Source organism: Oncorhynchus kisutch, linkage group LG15 (assembly GCF_002021735.2).
Source record: "Oncorhynchus kisutch isolate 150728-3 linkage group LG15, Okis_V2, whole genome shotgun sequence".
NCBI classification, from domain to species: Eukaryota; Metazoa; Chordata; class Actinopteri; order Salmoniformes; family Salmonidae; genus Oncorhynchus; species Oncorhynchus kisutch.
Genome location: NC_034188.2, coordinates 18,819,458 through 18,842,147, shown reverse-complemented (window position 1 = coordinate 18,842,147; position 22,690 = coordinate 18,819,458). Strand labels below are relative to the sequence as shown.

The window sequence follows — 22,690 nt, the reverse complement described above, 5'->3', positions numbered from 1 at the left end:
ATCGTTCTTATTTTCTCGACTGGCAGTTTGACAGTCTGCTGCAAGTAAGTGCGAATGTTATCCAAGGCGCGTATGGTGCAGGTTTGCCAGATTTACCGCCATGTGAAAATAAGGACCACAATAGAAATAAGCTGTTAAGCTTTATTGTGTTATCGTTGCTGATTTTCTTAAATTGTCTGTGGAGGCGTCACCAGCTGGAGGGCCCTTATGTAGGGAGGGATCTTGCACGAATATGATTTTCACATGTTGTTACTAGGCCTACTTGTGGCCATGGGTTAGTCTGAGAGCCTTAGCCATGACATCAATGATATTCTATGCTGCTGCGGTGCCAGGGATGCAGAGATATGATTATTCAGTGAGGATTGGTAGACCTCGTCCGCAGGCTGGATTGGGAGAAAGTGTCTGGTGAACGAGATCCTTATAGGCTGTCATGTGGGCTATCATAGAATAATGTTTCACAATTTTCTACAATAATGACTTAGCTAAACTGGTCCTTAAATTGTACATGAATTGACATGATTTACATTCATGTTTTAGCCTAACGTTTAATGTAGCGTACGCCTTCACTTTATTCCATTCTATGAATAGGTACTTTATTCATTTGCTGTGCCAGTCTTAAATTGAGGCATTTCAGAGGGTGAGGTTTGGCGGAGGAATATTGGTTTGCAGACCAACGCGCCGTTTTCAGGCCCATTATTCATGCTGGTTAAATCCTCTTCAGGGGGGCAATGAAGGGGGAATGGTCTTTCTCCGCTGGATATTAATTGCGGGGGACGCTGCACAATGCGGTCTCCGCTGTGCTCTATCCACTTTTCATTGAAATAGAAATGGGGACCGGAGCTGCGGGGGTGCACGCTTTATGTGGGCGGGGACACACCCCTTTGCTCAAGCGCAATGCTACCAGTGCGGTTTGAATTAGATTCTTCCGGTTAACATCTGGTCGCATGGTCCCGCTTGCCTGCCTCTGTAATTAGAGCAAATGTCTCGCTCCAGCAAACGACTCCCCACCTCGTTAATTCAAGTCATGGCAAGAGCACCACGGGGTTCCTAAACAACTTTTAACGGGAGCAAGGCTATATGTGTATCTTTAAACCAATGTGGGGTAAAAAATTGGAAAAGTATGTTATGGGAGAAATTACTTCAAAAATAATGTTGGGATTATATTATCAGAATATAATTTGCCAAACCCGGAATCCTCTGAAAGTAAACTGGCATGTGTTGTGCATGGCCCATGTTTGAATGACGCGTTACCTGGCTTAAAGTTCATATATAATTGACTTTATGATCTGATTAAATAACATTTACGAATATTTTGCAACACAAACAACTGTCAGGGACCTGGAGATGGAGTCCAGCAGCATCATGATAATTTTAGCTACCATGGCAGTCAGTACATGTACAACAGTACAGTGTAACTTTTGAAATTGGCCGAAATCTGTAGCCTTTTGTAAAAAAGTATGTGCTCAATAGCTATTAAGCCAACATTGGGTTTATCATTGTAGCAACTTTGAAACTGAGGATGTTAGGGAGTCAATGGGATCAGTAGCGTCATCGTGTGGCACAAAGTAGTGGTGTAGAACGCTAAAAAAGACAGACTTCTATTACATGGGCATACATTATTTAGTGCCTCAACAGGCTGGGAAAACAATTTGTAAATATATGTTGTATAATAATTATTCTGTGAATTTGCATCATTCACCATTAGTTTGATTAATTTTGTCCCCAACTTCTAGACTAGCCATTAAGTAATTCATTGAATTGTAATAGTTGCTGTGGCCTGAGGTAAGATTTTAGCCTGGTTGACACCAGACCACGTGGCAGAACTCGAATTGTGTAATCACTGTTGTCTGGAATGATCCAGTCTGTCAATTTAGCCAGGAAAGTAACATTATCGGCTTCTGCATAAAATTTAACAAAAATATAACACATCCCCTATGGCCCTGATAGCAATACATATTTCACTCACTCATCCCAGTCACACTGGCTGGCTCATGGGGCACCAACAAAGTAATCACTTCTGTCGGTCTGTGGCCATCTTCCCCACCGTGCCCCAGCTCCAATACATATATATGTTCCACATATTCGTCGCCAGACCCACTGGCACCAGGTCATCTACAAGTCCATGCTAGGTAAAGCTCCGCCTTATCTCAGTTCACTGGTCACGATGGCAACACCCACCCGTAGCACGTGCTCCAGCAGGTGTATCTCACTGATCATCCCTAAAGCCAACACCTCATTTGGCCGCCTTTCGTTCCAGTTCTCCGCTGCCTGTGACTGGAACAAATTGCAAAAATCGCTGAAGTTGGAGACTTTTATCTCCCTCACCAACTTCAAACATCTGCTATCTGTGCAGCTAACCGATCGCTGCAGCTGTACAGTCTATCGTAAATAACCCACCCAATTTTCCCTACCTCTTCCCCATACTTTTCTGCTCTTTTGCACACCAATATCTCTACCTGTACATGACCATCTGATCATTTATCACTCCAGTGTTAATCTGCAAAATTGTAATTATTCACCTACCTCCTCATACCTTTTGCACACAATGTATATAGACTCTTTTTTTTCTTTTCTACTGTGTTATTGACTTGTTAATTGTTTACTCCATGTGTAACTCTGTGTTGTTGTCTGTTCACACGGCTATGCTTTATCTTGGCCAGGTCGCAGTTGCAAATGAGAACTTGTTCTCAACTAGCCTACCTGGTTAAATAAAGGTGAAATAAAAAATGTCTAGACACTGCACTGTATTTCACTAGTGACCAGGAAAAAGATGGACAACAAAGCATTTAATCACAAAAAGAAAAACAATGTATTTATTATAATAACAGCAAAAGAAGTCACACTAACAAGCAGCTGCATACAATAAGTACAAAGGACAATAAGTAATTGGATTCATGGCGACATTGTTGGGTGAGTAGTAAAGCTCTGTGGCTGGATTCAGTGCTTTTCTTTCTCCCTGTATGTGTGTGCATCCATGCCATCTGTTGGTCAGACCTTGCCCACAGCCAGGCCCTGAGCCCTCTGGTACTCTTGCTGCAGACTAGACAGGACCTCACGATGCTGATCAGACTTCTTCTCCATGTCCTTTAGTAGAGTCTCATATCTTTGACTACAGCCCAAAACAGACAGAAAAATGAGTTACACTTCTGGATTAAATACTTAGGCAATAAGCGGTTGTTTTTTCGGACACGTTGTGGAGTTATTAAAATGAATAAACATTATCTTTCAGACTCACATCTCCCCATTTATGTATTCTAGCCTCTTTGCCACTGTGGCTTTGGCTTCCTCCAAGTCTTGCTTCACCAGAACTGGACCTATAAGCTTGTAAACTGTGTTCTGGGTGTCCAACAAGTCCAACTCCTGAAAGACGGAAAGGAAGTGTATCAGCAACGGAATATGTACTGGGATTCATTCATAATTACTGAACATCCATTGTGAAAGGATAGAGACATGTACTCACCTCTTTGACTATATTATTCTCTGTCACCTGAGCCTCCAGTTTCTGCCTGGCTGACATGCTCTTACTAACATCTAAAGGGAATAAAAGCAACGTTAGCAAATCAGTGTGGGTCTTGACATGCACATGTAAATGTAAACAATAACAACTTTGGGTACAAGAGGACCAGTGATACTGAGTGATGTAAATAGAACATAGCTAATACCCATTTCTATGGTCATGTCTATGGTAATAATATGCTGTATAGGGTGTAGCCAACTGTACAAACTATTGATCTTACGACGACCTATCGTAAGATCCTAAGACCGATCCTATGGGATGGAAGATGAGAGGGGTATACTACAAAGCAGGTTCAAGGTGTTAACCAGTTAACTTGCCTGAATATTCTGAAACTGAAATAACTTTTTTTTTAAAAATAAAGATACGCTTTAAATGGGTATGGAAGATCAGGTAGCAAAAGGGCAGTTGTCTAACGTTAGATTTCAAGAATAATGCACATTTTGCAAGTTACTTGACCTAATAGCTAGCTGTTACAGTATAACCAGACAGATGTAAATTTCTAGCTAGCTGCTGAGGTAACAATAAATGACCATGTCAGCAGAGATGTACCATGCATGTAACATTACAGCTATAGCTAACGTTAGCTAGTTAGCGAGCTAACGTTAGCTACATACCTTTTTGCATCTGCTGGTATTTTTCTAGCTCTGATTGTAATTTCTTCTGAATCGCCTCTGCCATGTCTACGGTGTTTCTTATCAAGCCTTTGTTTATTTTAAACTGGAACAAAAGCAGTTCCCTATATCTAGCAGAAACAGAATATCGTGCGTGGCTAGCTCAGGAACAACCCTTCTTCTTCGATGAGATTTAGCGGCGATTGGCACCCAATACATTTTGCATTACCGCCACCTACTAGACAGGAGTATAACTCCTTTATACTTGCTTGAAAATAAAAATAAATAAACAAATACCTTACCATCTAACAGTACACGCACTAAAAACTCACCACCCTACTCCACTATTTACATATATATAGTCCTGCCTCAGGCCAAAAGCCGGAAAGGACGGGACACCACCACTCTTCTGAAGTCAAGTCTCATACACCCAAATACCTCTCTGCAGCGGCCACCACAACCTCAATTTTCTGTGACTTACGTACCATCCCTGCAGTACAGCAACCATTTCTATAAATGCTAAAAATCCAATATTTCTGAAGCATATATCACTATCCTTCTGTACTGGTACAGGTCTACTGCTCACACCACTCTTCTCAGGATCCCTCCCCTTGAACCATCTTCCTCTACTTTCTTCACTGCCTCAGCATAAGACAACTTCTGCACTACTCTAACCCTGGAAACCTCAACCTGCCTCTCTCGCAGGTTGATCCCCAGCTCCATGGGCACGCCACCACCACAACTAACATATACCACTACTTTCCCCATGCTACACATTCCTTTGTCTTCTGCACACTTCTCACACATAGGAACCTCCCTCCTACACACTGCTGCCACAAGCACATAAGCTTGACACCTGTAACAATGTAATGTATTCGGGAAAAAAGTTTGTACAGGACAATTTATATATCCTAACATCACTTTTTTGGGCAAGCATCTCTTCTTCTTATTCTTCTTTGTAATTGGGTTTAGCGGTGGAACAACCCATTTTTGGAGAAAAGTAACTACTTCCAGGTAAAAATGTTTAAAGAAACTTTAGAATAGAAGTCCTTGTTTGAAAACTGTAAAGGAAGCAAAGCTGATATGAAGGGTAGCATAATTCGATCCTAAATCAAACATATATTCAATGTGTGGACTAAAAAGGCTGTTATAATCTCTTAATCCACGAGATCAGAGAGGAAGAGGCGAAGGGTAAAGGTTTTACTCCGCCCAAAATCTTTCCACGAAAATAAACCCACGATGTGAAGGATTTTTGAATGGAGGTCATTGAGAAATTGTCGAATTTGGTCAACAAAAAATGGAATTGCTTATTTTCTATGTGAGGCTTATTTTGTCAAATAATACGGTTGTTAGGAATGCACTGATATAAGTAAACGCAGGTGGCATTTCGGGCAAATAAAAACAACTTTATATCTGAGTTGTGAGAAAGATAGAGGACTCGTTTTAGCATGGACATTGCCATTGAAGGCTTCCACCATTTTAAAGTAGTCAACTGGGTGGGGCTTCCTATGATTTGGGAGAAATTAGCCAATGAAGAAGAAGGCATTTGACTACTTTGGGGAAATGATCAGGGGATGTAGTATTTAATTATGGATTTCATTTCCTTTGTGAGATTAGAATATTGAGAACATTGGGTAGGTTTAGACCTTCCGTCTCTGGTCTACACTCCAGTCCAGTTGGTTGCGGTAAAGCACCTTAAAGTTGGTTGCCATCCAACATTTAAAAAAATCCCCAGAAGAAGAAGAAGGGATCAATATCCCACTTCCGGGTTCATCTTCATCGCTTACGACATTTTGTAGCGACACTGTTCATTTCCTTTCTTTCCTCATGAAGATGGCTTCGTCTTTTTGGAAAGGTGTTGTATGTGTTGGTCTATTTGCCTTGGCTCATGCAGCTTTCTCAGCCGCTCAACGTAAGTGCGATATAAAAAAAGAAGATTATCATATCTGGGTTTTTATTTTGCTCTTTAGATCAAAATCCACATAGATATCAGCCATGCAGTGAACTGCGGCCTGTTAACTAGCGCGAGCTAGCTAGCTAATTTCCATTCCACATCAACCAAAACAGTTTAGCAAGCAATGGAAAATAGTTAATATGCCAGACATGTCTAACTACTAACTAGCTATTTAGTTAGTTAACTACTTAGTATATCATATTATTGTCACTGCAATCAGCTACAGTAGCTAACAGTGGGCTTTTTCGACATTGCAGCCGATAGTGCAGGCGACTGCTGACTGATCTACAAATCACCTTGTATCATAAATAAATAGTCATTGTTTGTAGATCAGTCAATGTCTGCTTGCCAACGCGATATGTTAGTACAATGTTAGCATAAAATATATATTTTTTAATTTACTAACTAAGCCTTCGTTAAAATGAAAACAAGGAAGCTATGCTCCCCAAGTCCAAGTACTAACAGTTATGCAAATTAGATTGCAAAATCTGCGGTGTAATCATTAGTCCACGTTTTGCAAATGAAAATTGGACAAATTCAGATAGGGGTTTCCCCGTTTCGTTTGCTTCCGTTTAAAAAACGTTTAGCCACAAACGTCGGAGTGAATATACCTCTGTTATAGATGGAACTAGGCTACCAACTTGTTTTGGTCTTAACTGTAGCCACATTGCTTCCAGTGTGATAAATGTTATTCTCTTCTACCACCAGATCGATCCTACATGCGTCTGACAGAAAAAGAAAATGAAACCCTACCAGTAGATGTAAGTTATTTAATACTTAATAGTTAATTTTATATTATTTATTATATTCGTTGATGTTTAACTATTATATTCATTGCTCCGTTTGCCATATTGTTTTCATTTTGTTTTGCAGATTGTCTTACAGACTTTGTTAGCGTTTGTTCTGACCATTTATGGTATAGTCCACATTGCGGGAGAGTTCAAAGAAATGGATGCCTCCTCAGAGCTGAAAAACAAGTAAGCCACCATTTCATATTAGTCATGGACTTTCCTATATGGATAACCCTATGTTGTTATTGACCCATCTCACTGAAAACATGAGTATAGTTTAAACTTGACTCAATGCCCTCTTCCCATTTTTCAGGACATTTGACACGTTGAGGAACCACCCATCTTTCTACATGTTCAATCATCGGGGTAGGGTGCTCTTCCGCTCCCCTGACCAAGAGGCTTCCGCTGTCCCGAACCCACAGGCCCTGCCCAACCCCCTGCGGCTTCGCAAGCTGGAGCATTTGCACTGAGACTGGCCTTCTCTGCCCACATGTCTTTATTTCTGTGCAGATGAGCTTATTGGTTAGATGGAGGGAAAAGTAATTTCTCCCACTTTTAATTTGTCTTTGTACATATATTAATATGCTGTACAAATTTGCATCTTTCCATAAATGTGGTTACCATATTTAACTCCTGACTGTGCCAACCAACCCCTCAGTTTTCAGGCATATTGTTTGTATATAATTGTTATTGCTTAGGAGTTGTAAGGATTTGACACCTCATCCCCTACCTCTTCCTAACAGCATGGGGGAAATTTTCCCCTTTGTTGGACAAGGGGCATAATAGAATGTTTTCTGTTTTGTTTACCACACATGTCTATCATGAGCAGCTGTCTGGAACTATTTATTTCATATTTTATCTGCAGATATGAGATTTGTTTTATGGAGTAAAAAGCCTTCACTTCAGTTAAAGAATTCATGACCATTCATTATGCCGATCTGTTGCAAAACGTTTCTTAAATGGGAGCAAATGAAGCGAGGAGGGACTAATCTGAAATTGTCCAATTGAAACACTCTTGTTTAAATGATTACACCCCTGATCTCCTGGAGTTTGAAATTAGGCTTTTGAGTTTATTCTGTATGCAATAAAGAGTTATTACAGTCGGAGTCACAAACGTCAAGCCTGAAGGGTGCAGCAGAGTAAGGCAGTGTTCCAGAAATGCTAATGATACTATGAACACTAAGTTTAGACTAATGGTACATTTATTTCAGGCAATGTGTTTTTTTCTTCATTTTACATTTTGGTTAAGATTAACTCCCTGTTTTTAACTTAATAAAATCATACTGAGATTTTATCAATGTCAGGCTGCATGTTCTTTTGATGCATTTATTGGTCAAAGGTAACTAAATGCATGTAATATCTTGCACATCCACTACAGTTTATATATATGAAAGTATGTGGACACCCCTTCAAATTAGTGGATTTGGCTATTTCAGCCTCACCCATTGCATAAAATCGAGCACACAGCCATACAATCTCCATAGACAAACATTGGCAGAACAGCCTTCCTGAAGAGCTCAGTGACTTTCAATGTGACACCGTCATAGGATGCCACCTTGCCAACAAGTCAGTTCGTCATATTTCTGCCCTGGTAGTGCTGCTCTGGTCAACAAAATTTTATTTGTCATATTAGTGGATTTGAATACAAGTGTAAACGTATTTTAAATTTAACTTGGCAAGTCAGTTAAGAACAAATTCTTATTGACAATGACGGCCTACCGAGGAACAGTGGGTTAACTGCATTGTTCAGGGGCAGAACGACAGATTTTTTACCTTGTCGGCTCGGGGATTTGATCCAGCAACCTTTCTGTTACTGGTCTAATGCTCTAACCACTAGGATACCTGCCGCCCGACCATACAGTGAAATGCTTACTTTACAAACCCTTCACCAACAATGCAGTTTTAATAAAAAATAATAATTAAAGAGCAGCAGGAAATAACACTAGTGTGGCTATATACAGGGTGTTATGGTACAGAGTCAATGTGTAGACTATATACAGGGGGTACTGGTACAGAGTTCATGTGGAGACTATATACAGGGTGTTATGGTACAGAGTCATTGTGGAGACTATATACAGGGTGTTACGGTACAGAGTCAATGTGGAGACTATATACAGGGGGCACTGGTACAGAGTCAATGTGGAGACTATATACAGGGTGTTACGGTACAGAGTCAATGTGGAGACTATATACAGGGGGCACTGGTACAGAGTCAATGTGGAGACTATATACAGGGGGCACTGGTACAGAGTCAATGTGGAGGCTATATACAGGGGGTACTGGTACAGAGTCAATGTGGAGGCTATATACAGGGGGTACTGGTACAGAGTCAATGTGGAGACTATATACAGGGGGCACTGGTACAGAGTCAATGTGGAGGCTATATACAGGGGGTACTGGTACAGAGTCAATGTGGAGGCTATATACAGGGGGTACTGGTACAGAGTCAATGTGGAGACTATATACAGGGGGCACGGGTACAGAGTCAATGTGGAGGTTATATACAGGGGGCACTGGTACAGAGTCAATGTGGAGGCTATATACAGGGGGCACTGGTACAGAGTCAATGTGGAGACTATATACAGGGGGCACTGGTACAGAGTCAAATGTGGAGGCTATATACAGGGGGCACTGGTACAGAGTCAAATGTGGAGACTATATACAGGGGGCACTGGTACAGAGTCAAATGTGGAGGCTATAAACAGGGGGCACTGGTACAGAGTCAAATGTGGAGACTATATACAGGGGGCACTGGTACAGAGTCAAATGTGGAGTCTATATACAGGGGGCACTGGTACAGAGTCAATGTGGAGGCTATACACAGGGGGCACTGGTACAGAGTCAATGTGGAGACTATATACAGGGTGTTACGGTCAATGTGCGGGGGCACCGGTGTCGAGGTAATTGAGGTAATATACACATGTAGGTAGAGATATTAAAGTGACTGCATAGATAATAACAGAGTAGCAGCAGCGTAGAAGGGGGGGGGGTGCAAATAGTCCGGGTAACAATTTGATTAGCTGTTCAGGAGTCTTATGGCTTGGGGGTAGAAGCTGTTTAGAAGCCTATTGGACCTAGACTTTTTGCTCCGGTACCGCTTGCTGTGCGGTAGCAGAGAGAACAGTCTATGACTAGGGTAGCTGGAGTCTTTGACAATTTCTAGGGCCTTCCTCTGACACCGCCTGTATTAGAGGTCCTGGATGGCAGGAAGCTTGGCCCGGTGATGTACTGGGCTGTACACACTCCCCTCTGTAGTGCCTCGCTGTCAGAGGCCGAGCAGTTGCCACACCAGGCAGTGATGCAACCCGTCAGGATGCTTTCGATGGTGCAGCTGTAAAACCTTTTGAGGATCTGAGGACCCATGCCAAATCTTTTCAGTCTCCTGAGGGGGAATAGGTTTTGTCGTGCCCTCTTCACAACTGTCTGGTGTGCTTGGACCATGTTAGTTTGTTGGTGGATGTGGACACCAAGGAACTTGAAGCTCTCACCCTGCTCTAATACAGTCCCGTTGACGAGAATGGGGGCGTGCTTGTCCTCCTTTTCCGGTAGTCCACAATCATCTCCTTTGTCTTGATCACGTTGAGGAAGCGGTTGTTGTCCTTGCACCACACGGTCAGGTTTCTGACCTCCTCCCTATAGGCTGTCTCATCACTGACGGTAATCAGCCCTACCACTTTTTGTCATCAGAAAACTTAATGATGGTGTTGGAGTCGTGCCTGGCCGTGCAGTTATGAGTGAACAGGGAGTACAGGAGGGGACTGAGCACGCACCCCTGAAGGTCCCCCGTGTTGAGGATCAGCGTGGAAGATGTGTTGTTACCTACCCTCACCACCTGGGGGCGGCCCGTCAGGAAGTACAGGATCCAGTTACAGAGGGAGATGTTTAGTCCCAGGGTCCTTAGGTTAGTGATGAGCTTTGAGGTCATTATGGTGTTGAACACTGAGCTGTAGTCAATGAATAGCATTCTCACATAGGTGTTCCTTTTGTCCAGGTGTGAAAGGGCAGTGTGGAGTGTAATAGAGAATTGCATCATCTGTGGATCTGTTGGTACGGTATGCAAATTGGAGTGAGTCTACGGTTTCTGGGATAATTGTGTTGAGGTGAGCCATGACCAGCCATGACCAGCCACTTTCTCATGGTTTCTGGAGGGAAATGCTGTAGGAATGCTCAACCGGTGTCGCTCAACCAGCTGACAGAAACTTTCAACCGGTTTTTCCCATTAAGCAGCGATTCGGAGTCTGAGGCCGAGCCTTCTCTTGTCTCTACTCCTCCCGTTACTGGGTCTGAGACGCCGAAGCTTCCCACCATTAGCTCTGACAAATTGAAAACCCTAGTCATTGGCGACTCCATTACCTGCAGTATTAGACTTAAAACTAATCATCCAGCGATCATACACTGTTTACCAGGGGGCAGGGCTACCGACATTAAGGCTAATCTGAAGATGGTGCTGGCTAAAGCTAAAACTGGCGAGTGTAGAGAGTATAGAGATATTGTTATCCACGTTGGCACCAACGATGTTAGGATGAAACAGTCAGAGGTCACCAAGTGCAACATAGCTTCAGCGTATAAATCAGCTAGAAAGATGTCTCGGCATGGAGTAATTGTCTCTGGCCCCCTCCCAGTTAGGGGGAGTGATGAGCTCTACAGTCTCACAACTCAATCGCTGGTTGAAAACTGTTTTCTGCCCCTCCCAAAAGATAGAATTTGTAGATAATTGACCCTCTTTCTGGGACTCACCCACAACACAAACAGGACCAAGCCTGGCCTGCTGAGGAGTGACAGACTACATCCTAGCTGGAGGGGTGCTCTCATCTTATCAACAAACATAGACAGGGCTCTAACTCCTCTAGCTCCACAATGATGTAGGGTGCAGGCCAGGCAGCAGGCTGTTAGGCAGCCTGCCAGCTTAGTGGAGTCTGCCACTAGCACAGTCAGTGTAGTCAGCTCAGCTCAGGAGCATCAAAAGTCGTGCTATAAATTCACAGACAACACAAAGATTCCTTGATGCCCTTCCAGACTCCCTCTGCCTACCCAAGGACGTCAGAGGACAAAAATCAGTTAACCACCTAACTGAGGAACTCAATTAAACCTTGCGCAATACCCTAGATGCTGTTGCACCCCTAAAAACTAAAAACATTTCTCATAAGAAACTAGCTCCCTGGTATACAGAAAATACCCAAGCTCTGAAGCAAGCTTCCAGAAAATTGGAATGGAAATGGCGCCACACCAAACTTTAAGTGTTCCGACTAGCTTGGAAAGACAGTATCGTGCAGTATCGAAGAGCCCTTACTGCTGCTCGATCATCCTATTTTTCCAACTTAATTGAGGAAAATAAGAACAATCCTACATTTATTTTTGATACTGTCGCAAAGCTAACTAAAAAGCAGCATTCCCCAAGTGAGGATGGCTTTCACTTCAGCAGTAATAAATTCATGAACTTCTTTGAGGAAAAGATCATGATTATTAGAAAGCAAATTACAGACTCCTCTTTAAATCTGTGTATTCCTTCAAAGCTCAGTTGTCCTGAGTCTGCACAACTCTGCCAGGACCTAGGATCAAGAGAGACACTCAAGTGTTTTAGTACTGTATCTCTTGACTCAATTATGAAAATAATCATGACCTCAAGCTGCATACTGGACTCTATTCCAACTAAACTACTGAAAGAGCTGCTTCCTGTGCTTGGCCCTCCTATGTTGAACATAATAAACGTCTCTCTATCCACCAGATGTGTACCAAACTCACTAAAAGTGGCAGTAATAAAGCCTCTCTTGAAAAAGCCAAACCTTGACCCAGAAAATATTAAAAAACTAAATCGGCCTATATCGAATCTTCCATTCCTCTCAAAGATTTTAGAAAAGGCTGTTGCGCAGCAACTCACTGCCTTCCCGAAGACAGAAAATGTATACGAAATGCTTCACTCTGGTTTTAGACCCTATCATAGCACTGAAACTGCACTTGTGAAGGTGGTAAATGACCTTTTAATGGCGTCAGACCGAGATTCTGCATCTGTCCTCGTGCTCTTAGACCTTAGTTCTGCTTTTGATACCATCGATCACCACATTCTTTTGGAGAGATTGGAAACCCAAATTGGTCTACACGGACAAGTTCTGGCCTGGTTTAGATCTTATCTGTCGGAAAGATATCAGTTTGTCTCTGAATGGTTTGTCCTCTGACAAATCAACTGTAAATGTTGGTGTTCCTCAAGGTTCCGTTTTAGGACCACTATTGTTTTCACTATATATTTTACCTCTTGGGGATGTCATTCGAAAACATAATGTTAACTTTCACTGCTATGCGGATGACACACAGCTGTACATTTCAATGAAACATGGTGAAGCCCCAAAATTGCCCTCGCTAGAAGCCTGTGTTTCAGACAAAAGGAAGTGGATGGCTGCAAACTTTCTACTTTTAAACTCGGACAAAACACAGATGCTTGTTCTAGGTCCCAAGAAACAAAGAGATCTTCTGTTGAATCTGACAATTCATCTTAATGGTTGTACAGTCGTCTCAAACAAAACTGTGAAGGACCTCGGCGTTACTCTGGACCCTGATCTCTCTTTTGACGAACATATCAAGACTGTTTCAAGGACAGCTTTTTTCCATCTACGTAACATTGCAAAAATCAGAAACTTTCTGTCCAAAACTGATGCAGAAAAATTAATCCATGCTTTTGTTACTTCTAGATTAGACTACTGCAATGCTCTACTTTCCAGCTACCCGGATAAAGCACTAAATAAACTTCAGTTAGTGCTAAATACGGCTGCTAGATTCCTGACTAGAACAAAAAAAATTGATCATATTACTCCAGTGCTAGCCTCCCTACACAAGGCAAGGGCTGATTTCAAGGTTTTACTGCTAACCTACAAAGCATTACATGGGCTTGCTCCTACCTATCTCTCTGATTTGGTCCTGCCGTACATACCTACACGTACGCTACGGTCACAAGACGCAGGCCTCCTAATTGTCCCTAGAATTTCTAAGCAAACAGCTGGAGGCAGGGCTTTCTCCTATGGAGCTCAATTTTTATGGAATGGTCTGCCTACCCATGTGAGAGACGCAAACTCGGTCTCAACCTTTAAGTCTTTACTGAAGACTCATCTCTTCAGTGGGTCAAATGATTGAGTGTAGTCTGGTCCAGGAGTGTGAAGGTGAACGGAAAGGCTCTGGAGCAACGAACCACCCTTGCTGTCTCTGCCTGGCCGGTTCCCCTCTTTCCACTGGGATTCTCTGCCTCTAACCCTATTACAGGGGCTGAGTCACTGGCTTACTGGTGCTCTTTTTTGCCGTCCCTAGGAGGGGTGCCTCACTTGAGTGGGTTGAGTCACGGATGTGATCTTCCTGTCTGGGTTGGTGCCCCCCCCTTGGGTTGTGCCGTGGCGGAGATCATTGTGGGCTATACTCGACCTTGTCTCAGGATGGTAAGTTGGTGGTTGAAGATATCCCTCTAATGGTGTGGGGGCTATGCTTTGGCAAAGTGGGTGGGGTTATATCCTTCCTGTTTGGCCCTGTCCGGGGGTATCATCGGATAGGGCCACAGTGTCTCCTGACCCCTCCTGTCTCAGCCTCCAGTATTTATGCTGCAGTAGTATATGTGTCGGGGGGCTAGGGTCAGTTTGTTATATCTGGAGTATGTCTCCTGTCTTATCCGGTGTCCTGTGTGAATTTAAGTATGCTCTCTCTAATTCTCTCTTTCTTTCTCTCTCTCGGAGGACCTGAGCCCTAGGACCATGCCTCAGGACTACCTGGCATGATGACTCCTTGCTGTCCCCAATCCACCTGGCCGTGCTGCTGCTCCAGTTTCAACTGTTCTGCCTGCGGCTATGGAATCCTGACCTGTTCACCGGACATGTTACCTGTCCCAGACCTATTATTTGACCATGCTGGTCATTTATGAACATTTGAACATCTTGGCCATGTTCTGTTATAATCTCCATCCGGCACAGCCAGAAGAGGACTGGCCACCTCTCATAGCCTGGTTCTTCTCTAGGTTTCTTCCTAGGTTTTGGCCTTTCTAGGGAGTTTTTCCTAGCCAACGTGCTTCAACACCTGCATTACTTGCTGTTTGGGGTTTTAGGCTGGGTTTCTGTACAGCACTTTGAGATATCAGCTGATGTACGAAGGGCTATATAAATACATTTGATTTGGATTTGTTGCGCTACCGAGTTCCAAACTGCCTCTGGAAGCAGCATCAGCACAATAACTGTTCATCGGGAGCTTCACAAAATGGGTTTCCATTGCTGAGCAGCCGCACACAAGCCTAAGCTATGCTCAAAGCCAAGCGTCGGTTGGAGCTGTGTAAAGCTCGCTGCCATTGGACTCTGGAGCAGTGGAAACATGATCACTGGAGTGTTGAATCACACTTCACGATCTGGAAGTCCAACGGACAAATCTCGGTTTGGCGGATGCTCGAAGAACGCTACCTTACCAAATGCATAGTACCAACTGTAATGTTTGGTGGAGGAGGAATAATGGTCTGGGGCTGTTTCATGGTTCGGGCTGAGCCCCTTAGTTCCAGTGTTGAGAATTCCTAACGCTACAGCATACAATGACATTCCAGATGATTCTGTGCTTTCAACTTTGTGGCAGAGGTTTGGGGAAGGCCCTTTCCTGTTTCAGTATGACAATGCCACAGTGCACAAAGCGAGGTCCATACAGAAATGGTTTGTCGTGATCGGTGTGTGGAAGAACTTGACTGGCCTGCACAGAGCCCTGACCTCAACTCCATTGAACACTTTTGGGATGAATGGGAACGTCGACAGCGAGCCAGGCTTAATCGGCCAACATCAGTGCCTGACCTCATTAATGCTCTTGTGGCTGAATGGAAGCAAGTCCCCACAGTAATGTTCCAACATCTAGTGGAAAGCCTTCCCAGAAGAGTGGAGGCTGTTCTAGCAGGAAAATGGGACCAACTCCATATGATTATGGAATAAGATGTTTGAGGAGCAGGTGTCCACATACATTTGGTCATGTAGTGTATATCTGTGAGTCAGGATGCAGTAGTTAGGTTACAGATTGATACTTCAGGGCTCTCAGTCAAGGCTGTAATACATGTACATCCCAAATTGCACCATATTCCCTATATAGTGCAATACGTTAGACCAGAGCTGTATGGTCCCTTGACAAAAAGGGTGACATTTTGGACGTAGACATGATTAGAGGTATAGGTTTAAAATCATAAACTTTTCCGACTGAAAGCTCAACGATAACCCAGACGACCGAGCTTGTATATACTTCTAGTATATTCCACTAAATGCTAAAAGTGGGCTACATTTAGACTGTTATCTCATTTGACATTTCCAACAAGCAATTGTACATGACACAATTTTACTTACTAAGTGCACAACATATCTAACAATACACTTCATAGTACATTTAGTCATTTGTTTCTTTTATTTTTTGTTTATTTAAAAAAGAATTGTACATTTTCAATGTTATATATAACAGTTAACAAAATGGCCTTTATACAACTTTTACTCTCAAAATATTCTCTTTTTTTATGTTCTGGTATGAACACCATCCAAAAATAGTTTAGATTTATGAACAATAAAATACAATCTTTCATTTTAAAAAGAAACTTTGGGGGGGGGAAGACAAAAGAGAAATGGGTAGCTTGTGTTTGTTCTCTGAAATACAGTGCCTTGCGAAAGTATTCGGCCCCCTTGAACTTTGCAACCCTTTGCCACATTTCAGGCTTCAAACATAAAGATATAAAACTGTATTTTTTTGTGAAGAATTAACAAGAAGTGGGACACAATCATGAAGTGGAACGACATGTATTGGATATTTCAAACTTTTTTAACAAATCAAAAACTGAAAAATTGGGCGTGCAAAATTATTCAGCCCCTTTACTTTCAGTGCAGCAAACTCTCTCCAGAAGTTCAGTGAGGATCTCTGAATGATCCAATGTTGACCTAAATGACTAATGATGATAAATACAATCCACCTGTGTGTAATCAAGTCTCCGTATAAATGCACCTGCACTGTGATAGTCTCAGAGGTCCGCTAAAAGCGCAGAGAGCATCATGAAGAACAAGGAACACACCAGGCAGGTCCGAGATACTGTTGTGAAGAAGTTTAAAGCCGGATTTGGATACAAAAAGATTTCCCAAGCTTTAAACATCCCAAGGAGCACTGTGCAAGCGATAATATTGAAATGGAAGGAGTATCAGACCACTGCAAATCTACCAAGACCTGGCCGTCCCTCTAAACTTTCAGCTCATACAAGGAGAAGACTGATCAGAGATGCAGCCAAGAGGCCCATGATCACTCTGGATGAACTGCAGAGATCTACAGCTGAGGTGGGAGACTCTGTCCATAGGACAACAATCAGTCGTATATTGCACAAATCTGGCCATTATGGAAGAGTGGCAAGAAGAAAGCCATTTCTTAAAGATATCCATAAAAAGTGTTGTTTAAAGTTTGCCACAAGCCACCTGGGAGACACACCAAACATGTAGAAGAGGTGCTCTGGTCAGATGAAACCAAAATTGAACTTTTTGGCAACAATGCAAAACGTTATGTTTGGCATAAAAGCAACACAGCGCATCACCCTGAACACACCATCCCCACTGTCAAACATGGTGGTGGCAGCATCATGGTTTGGGCCTGCTTTTCTTCAGCATGGACAGGGAAGATGGTTAAAATGTTAGAATGGCCAAGTCAAAGTCCAGACCTGAATCCAATCGAGAATCTGTGTAAAGAACTGAAAACTGCTGTTCACAAATGCTCTCCATCCAACCTCACTGAGCTCGAGCTGTTTTGCAAGGAGGAATGGGAAAAAATGTCAGTCTCTCGATGTGCAAAACTGATAGAGACATACCCCAAGCGACTTACAGCTGTAATCGCAGCAAAAGGTGGCGCTACAAAGTATTAACTTAAGGGGGCTGAATAATTTTGCATGCCCAATTTTTCAGTTTTTGATTTGTTAAAAAAGTTTAAAATATCCAATAAATGTCGTTCCACTTCATGATTGTGTCCCACTTGTTGTTGATTCTTCACAAAAAAATACAGTTTTATATCTTTATTTTTGAAGCCTGAAATGTGGCAAAAGGTCGCAAAGTTCAAGGGGGGCGAATACTTTCGCAAGGCATTGTACAGAAGGTTGGTTGTTCCCAAGCTGTGCTAGTCCAGAAAAAGGTGACCGACGAACGGGGAGCAGAGATTTTGGTTGACCACACAGTTCTTCCAGGGGAGAATCAATGGGGAGACTGTGACACTTGGGGCGCTTCCAAAATGGCACCCTATTCCGTATATAGTGCACTAGAGTGCCGAGGAGAAGGCAGGGAGAGAGAGAGTGGAGACAGCAGGCCAGGCTCCAGTCCCTCAAGATGGACCCCAACAGCTAGCGTCCTCTCAGTGACTGCACCAATGTTTTACTGAACCAAGTCCCCACGTTACTGAACATAACCTACATGAAGTGTGCTATTGCTTTGAGAACAGCTCCCATGCTGGGACAGTTGATCCATGGAGGGCATCTTAGGTCAGTATGTGATTTGACATGGTATTATTGTCCTGCAGGCCCATGCAGCACAAAATACCCACAGCACTCCAACACCTAGAAGACTTGAGGTAGATCAGATTTCTCATGTGAGCCACAACGCCTATGTAGTTAGTACACAGTGTGTTTCTTACATCAAATGTATATTTTTAGGCCAAACATAAATAGGCTAATGTTAAACCTTCTGATCAGTCGGCAGATATCCTTATTGCTCTAAACTGTAATGTGAGCACAGTTGTCCTACAGCTGTATTGTCAATAGTCATTACCAGTATTACTAGTAATTACACTACATGTAAAATTGCTGTAATAAGAGTTCCATTATTACATGCCTCACATGAAAAATCCTTCCTGTCCTATAATGACTAATCAGAACTGCACTAAGACCTGATTCAAAAGGTGTGTGTGTGTGTGTGTGTGTGTCATAGAGAAATATAGAGAACTAGTGCCCAAAAGCCAGTTTGAGCATGGGCAGCGTCATTAAGGACTTTCACCATTTTGAAGTAGTCAACTGGGTGGGACTTCCTATGGGTTCAGGAAGGATCACATGAAGGGACAAGCCAAATAATTACACTTGTGAGCAAAACATTGGCTTTATACCTGTTCAAACAACACATTCTAGAGGACAGTATGCGCCCTTTCAGTTTGTTTACCAACTCATAGAAGTAGTAGAATAAGAAAATGGGCTACTGCAAAATGGAGATGGCCTCAATGGCACTGCCCATGCTCTCACAGACGGCATAAAGAGACAGATACAATGATGCAATGTCTATCTAAGTCTATGGTGTGTGTGTGTGTGAATTAATCAATGTCTGTGGACAAACTGAATTAGCCATATGGTCAGCAATGGCATCAGTCACTATTGGAGTGGATTACATCCAGAGTCTCTTAACTTATCTCCACATTGGTCTGGCTCTGGCCCTACCCTCCTCCTCCCTCCCGAATTATAACCACTGACCCTTCCATCTCCATGTGTGAGTGCTGTTGAGGCACAATGTCACAACACATAGATAGGAAGGGATCTCAGCCCTCTGTTGTCTCCTCTATTGCCTCCTTCTTTCAACTTTACATCCTATGGGGTGTTGTTGGACCATGTGTAAGTCATGTCTTATTAAGGAGAGTACCCTGTTCCTGTCCATGTCTTGTTAAGGAGAGTACCCTGTTCCTGTCCATGTCTTGTTAAGGAGAGTACCCTGTTCCTGTCCATGTCTTGTGAAGGAGAGTACCCTGTTCCTGTACATATCTTTGTGATTCTGAGCAGGGACCCCTGCAGGCCACTTCTTCACTATCTACCATGGTCGTTGTTGAGGCGGACAGCAGGGAGCTGCAGCTCCTTCTCCTCAATCAACTCCAGAGCTGTCTCCAACTGCTGGATCAGCACCCGCTTCTTAAACCTGGGAGGAGAGGAAAGAGAGAGAGAGAAAGAGAGAGAAAGAGATAGGGGAGAAAAGGGATGGAAAGAAAAAATAACAGATGAAAAATGGAAGGAAACAGAGGCCATGAGGTTTGCAACTGCATTGCAGTGGAGGTGTTATACGACCGGATGCAACGACTGCTTTGACGAAGCAGAATAATGACTGCAAATGTACTTATGGCCAACAATTTATGTCTGCAGTGTACAGTGTACTGACAGCACTAAACCTGGGGAGGAATCGCAGTTAGAGCTCTAAATGGGTAACAGCAGTGAAGTAAGTAGCTTACTATGCTTAAAAAATGTCCTTATCTTAAGTTGCATTTTTTATTGCATTTCTTAACTTGCATTTTGTATTTCCAAATATCATACAGACCGATGTAACCACCCTTGCTGAAAATTAATATAATGAATGAATGATGAAAGCAAGATTGCAGCAATATTCTCCTACACAGTGGAGCTTAGTTATACTGTGTTGTTTTCATTGTTCTCAGTCTGTACTGTGGGTAGTCTGGTGTAAACAGACAGATGGTGGGTCAGTCTGTACAGTGGGTAGTCTGGTGTAAACAGACAGATGGTGGGTCAGTCTGTACTGTGGGTAGTCTGGTGTAAACAGACAGATGGTTTGTCAGTCTGTACAGTGGGTAGTCTGGTGTAAACGTACAGACGGTGTGTCGTTCTGTACTGTGGGTAGTCTGGTGTAAACAGACAGATGGTGTGTCAGTCTGTACTGTGGGTAGTCTGGTGTAAACAGACAGATGGTGGGTCAGTCTGTACAGTGGGTAGTCTGGTGTAAACAGACAGATGGTGGGTCAGTCTGTACAGTGGGTAGTCTGGTGTAAACAGACAGATGGTGTGTCAGTCTGTACTGTGGGTAGTCTGGTGTAAACAGACAGATGGTGGGTCAGTCTGTACAGTGGGTAGTCTGGTGTAAACAGACAGATGGTGTGTCAGTCTGTACTGTGGGTAGTCTGGTGTGAACAGACAGATGGTGTGTCAGTCTGTACTGTAGGTAGTCTGGTGTGAACAGACAGACGGTGTGTCAGTCTGTACTGTGGGTAGTCTGGTGTAAACAGACAGACGGTGTGTCAGTCTGTACTGTGGGTAGTCTGGTGTGAACAGACAGACGGTGTGTCAGTCTGTACTGTGGGTAGTCTGGTGTAAACAGACAGACGGTGTGTCAGTCTGTACTGTGGGTAGTCTGGTGTGAACAGACAGACAGACAGACAGTGGGTCTCACCTGGCAGCCTCCTTGATCGCGTGATGGATGAAGTACCTCTGGACCGTCACAGACCCCTTCACCTCCTCCAGCAGCCTGAATATGGTCTCATAGTCTGGGAACAAGGACAGGCACAGTCAGGGATCAGTGGAGGTGGTCCAGCAGATGGAAGATAAGGGACTTTTCTAGTTTTGTCCAGAGCCCTACACTATAAAGGGAATAGGGTGCCGTTTGGGACACGACTCAGTACTCTTCTAAGTAGTATGTGTATCACGACTCAGTACTCTTCTAAGTAGTATGTGTATCACGACTCAGTACTCTTCTAAGTAGTATGTGTATCACGACTCAGTACTCTTCTAAGTAGTATGTGTATCACGACTCAGTACTCTTCTAAGTAGTATGTATGTGTATCACGACTCAGTACTCTTCTAAGTAGTATGTGTATCACGACTCAGTACTCTTCTAAGTAGTATAGGTATCACGACTCAGTACTCTTCTAAGTAGTATGTGTATCACGACTCAGTACTCTTCTAAGTAGTATGTGTATCACGACTCAGCACTTTTCTAAGTAGTATGTGTATCACGACTCAGTACTCTTCTAAGTAGTATGTGTATCACGACTCAGTACTCTTCTAAGTAGTATGTGTATCACGACTCAGTACTCTTCTAAGTAGTATGTGTATCACGACTCAGTACTCTTCTAAGTAGTATGTGTATCACGACTCAGTACTCTTCTAAGTAGTATGTGTATCACGACTCAGTACTCTTCTAAGTAGTATGTGTATCACGACTCAGCACTTTTCTAAGTAGTATGTGTATCACGACTCAGTACTCTTCTAAGTAGTATGTGTATCACGACTCAGCACTTTTCTAAGTAGTATGTGTATCACGACTCAGTACTCTTCTAAGTGTGATATGGACAGAAATGCACTGCACACGACAGCGTTGGGACAGTAGTATGTGTATCACTACTCACTGCGGCCAGGTTTGCGGACCTCCTTGATGACCCGTGTGCGCAGCTCAGCATTGCTGCCATCTAGTGGGGCTATGGTGACCGCCTCAGGCTCAGCTTGGTCTGCTCCATTTTCATCTCCCTCCAGCTCTCCCTCCGGGTCCCCCTCACAGCTTTGCTGCTGTCTCTCTGAGGGGTGCCGCTCATCCAAGCCACCCTCCCCTAACCTGTCCTCCTCCACGCCACTGTCCTCCCCACTGTCCTCCGCACACATCCCAGGCCTCTCATCCTCTCTCTCCTCCAGGATGAGTGCATTTGTGCCCCCTCCCACACCGTCCACCACCACTCCAGGCCAGCCGTCCCCTGATTCAGGCCCCACAACCCCCTCCCCGTTATTCTCTGTGCCCAGCATGCTGTTCCCCTCTGCTCCTGTGGGGGGCAGAAGAGCACATTTCATGACATTATCAAGATGATGAACACCCACACCAGGGAAACTGTCTTAAATGAAGATCCATTTAATATTGAGGTTAAAGTTTTATGTCTGCATGTCATTTTCTGACCACTAACTAACACTTTCAGTAGAATGAGATCCGCCATTTCCATACTGTATGTGTCCAGTTCTATTACACTCATATAGCAATCAATACAAACTGAAATCCATGAGCATACTACATATCATTAAAAACCTTATTTAAACAAAAACAAATGTTTAAGTGTCAGTCAGGATGAAAGGGAATTT

The 22,690-nt window shown here is 43.3% G+C and overlaps 3 protein-coding genes across 4 annotated transcripts in view; 1 reads left to right on the top strand and 2 right to left on the bottom strand.

Moving 5' to 3' along the window:
• Window positions 1-2,785: 2,785 nt before the first annotated feature.
• On the bottom strand, window positions 2,786-4,359 carry pfdn6 (prefoldin subunit 6). Its single transcript, XM_020503619.2, has 4 exons — window positions 4,132-4,359; window positions 3,461-3,531; window positions 3,236-3,360; window positions 2,786-3,109 (listed from the first exon to the last, which is right to left on the bottom strand). Exons 1-4 carry the CDS (start codon window positions 4,193-4,195, stop codon window positions 2,989-2,991), a joined length of 381 nt encoding a protein of 126 aa, XP_020359208.1. The 5' UTR covers window positions 4,196-4,359; the 3' UTR covers window positions 2,786-2,988.
• A 1,538-nt stretch (window positions 4,360-5,897) lies between these two features.
• On the top strand, window positions 5,898-8,167 carry mmgt1 (membrane magnesium transporter 1). The gene is made up of 4 exons (XM_020502069.2): window positions 5,898-6,040; window positions 6,791-6,843; window positions 6,956-7,059; window positions 7,187-8,167. The coding sequence occupies exons 1-4, from the start codon at window positions 5,956-5,958 to the stop codon at window positions 7,341-7,343; spliced, it is 399 nt and encodes a 132-aa protein (XP_020357658.1). The 5' UTR covers window positions 5,898-5,955; the 3' UTR covers window positions 7,344-8,167.
• Window positions 8,168-19,160: 10,993 nt separating this feature from the next.
• Window positions 19,161-22,690, bottom strand: part of ints6l (integrator complex subunit 6 like) — a 30,371-nt gene continuing 26,841 nt past the window's right edge. For both annotated transcript variants that reach the window (XM_031789797.1, XM_020502068.2), the window contains exons 16-18: window positions 21,976-22,380; window positions 21,021-21,114; window positions 19,161-19,763 (exon numbers count right to left, since the gene is read on the bottom strand). In XM_031789797.1, coding sequence (XP_031645657.1) covers window positions 19,655-19,763; window positions 21,021-21,114; window positions 21,976-22,380 — 608 coding nt within the window. In that variant the 3' untranslated portion in view covers window positions 19,161-19,654. The remainder of the gene's footprint in view (window positions 19,764-21,020; window positions 21,115-21,975; window positions 22,381-22,690) is intronic.

Excerpts from the sequence above, each read along its gene's own strand:
- pfdn6 (XM_020503619.2), bottom strand. The coding sequence starts at position 4,195 with ATGGCAGAGGCGATTCAGAAGAAATTACAATCAGAGCTAGAAAAATAC. Across the intron at positions 3,361-3,460 it reads AGAATAATATAGTCAAAGAG|GAGTTGGACTTGTTGGACAC; the intron begins GTGAGTACATGT and ends TCCGTCTTTCAG. Across the intron at positions 3,110-3,235 it reads GAATACATAAATGGGGAGAT|TCAAAGATATGAGACTCTAC; the intron begins GTGAGTCTGAAA and ends TTTGGGCTGTAG.
- mmgt1 (XM_020502069.2), top strand. The coding sequence starts at position 5,956 with ATGAAGATGGCTTCGTCTTTTTGGAAAGGTGTTGTATGTGTTGGTCTA. Across the intron at positions 6,041-6,790 it reads AGCTTTCTCAGCCGCTCAAC|ATCGATCCTACATGCGTCTG; the intron begins GTAAGTGCGATA and ends TTCTACCACCAG. Across the intron at positions 7,060-7,186 it reads TCCTCAGAGCTGAAAAACAA|GACATTTGACACGTTGAGGA; the intron begins GTAAGCCACCAT and ends CCCATTTTTCAG.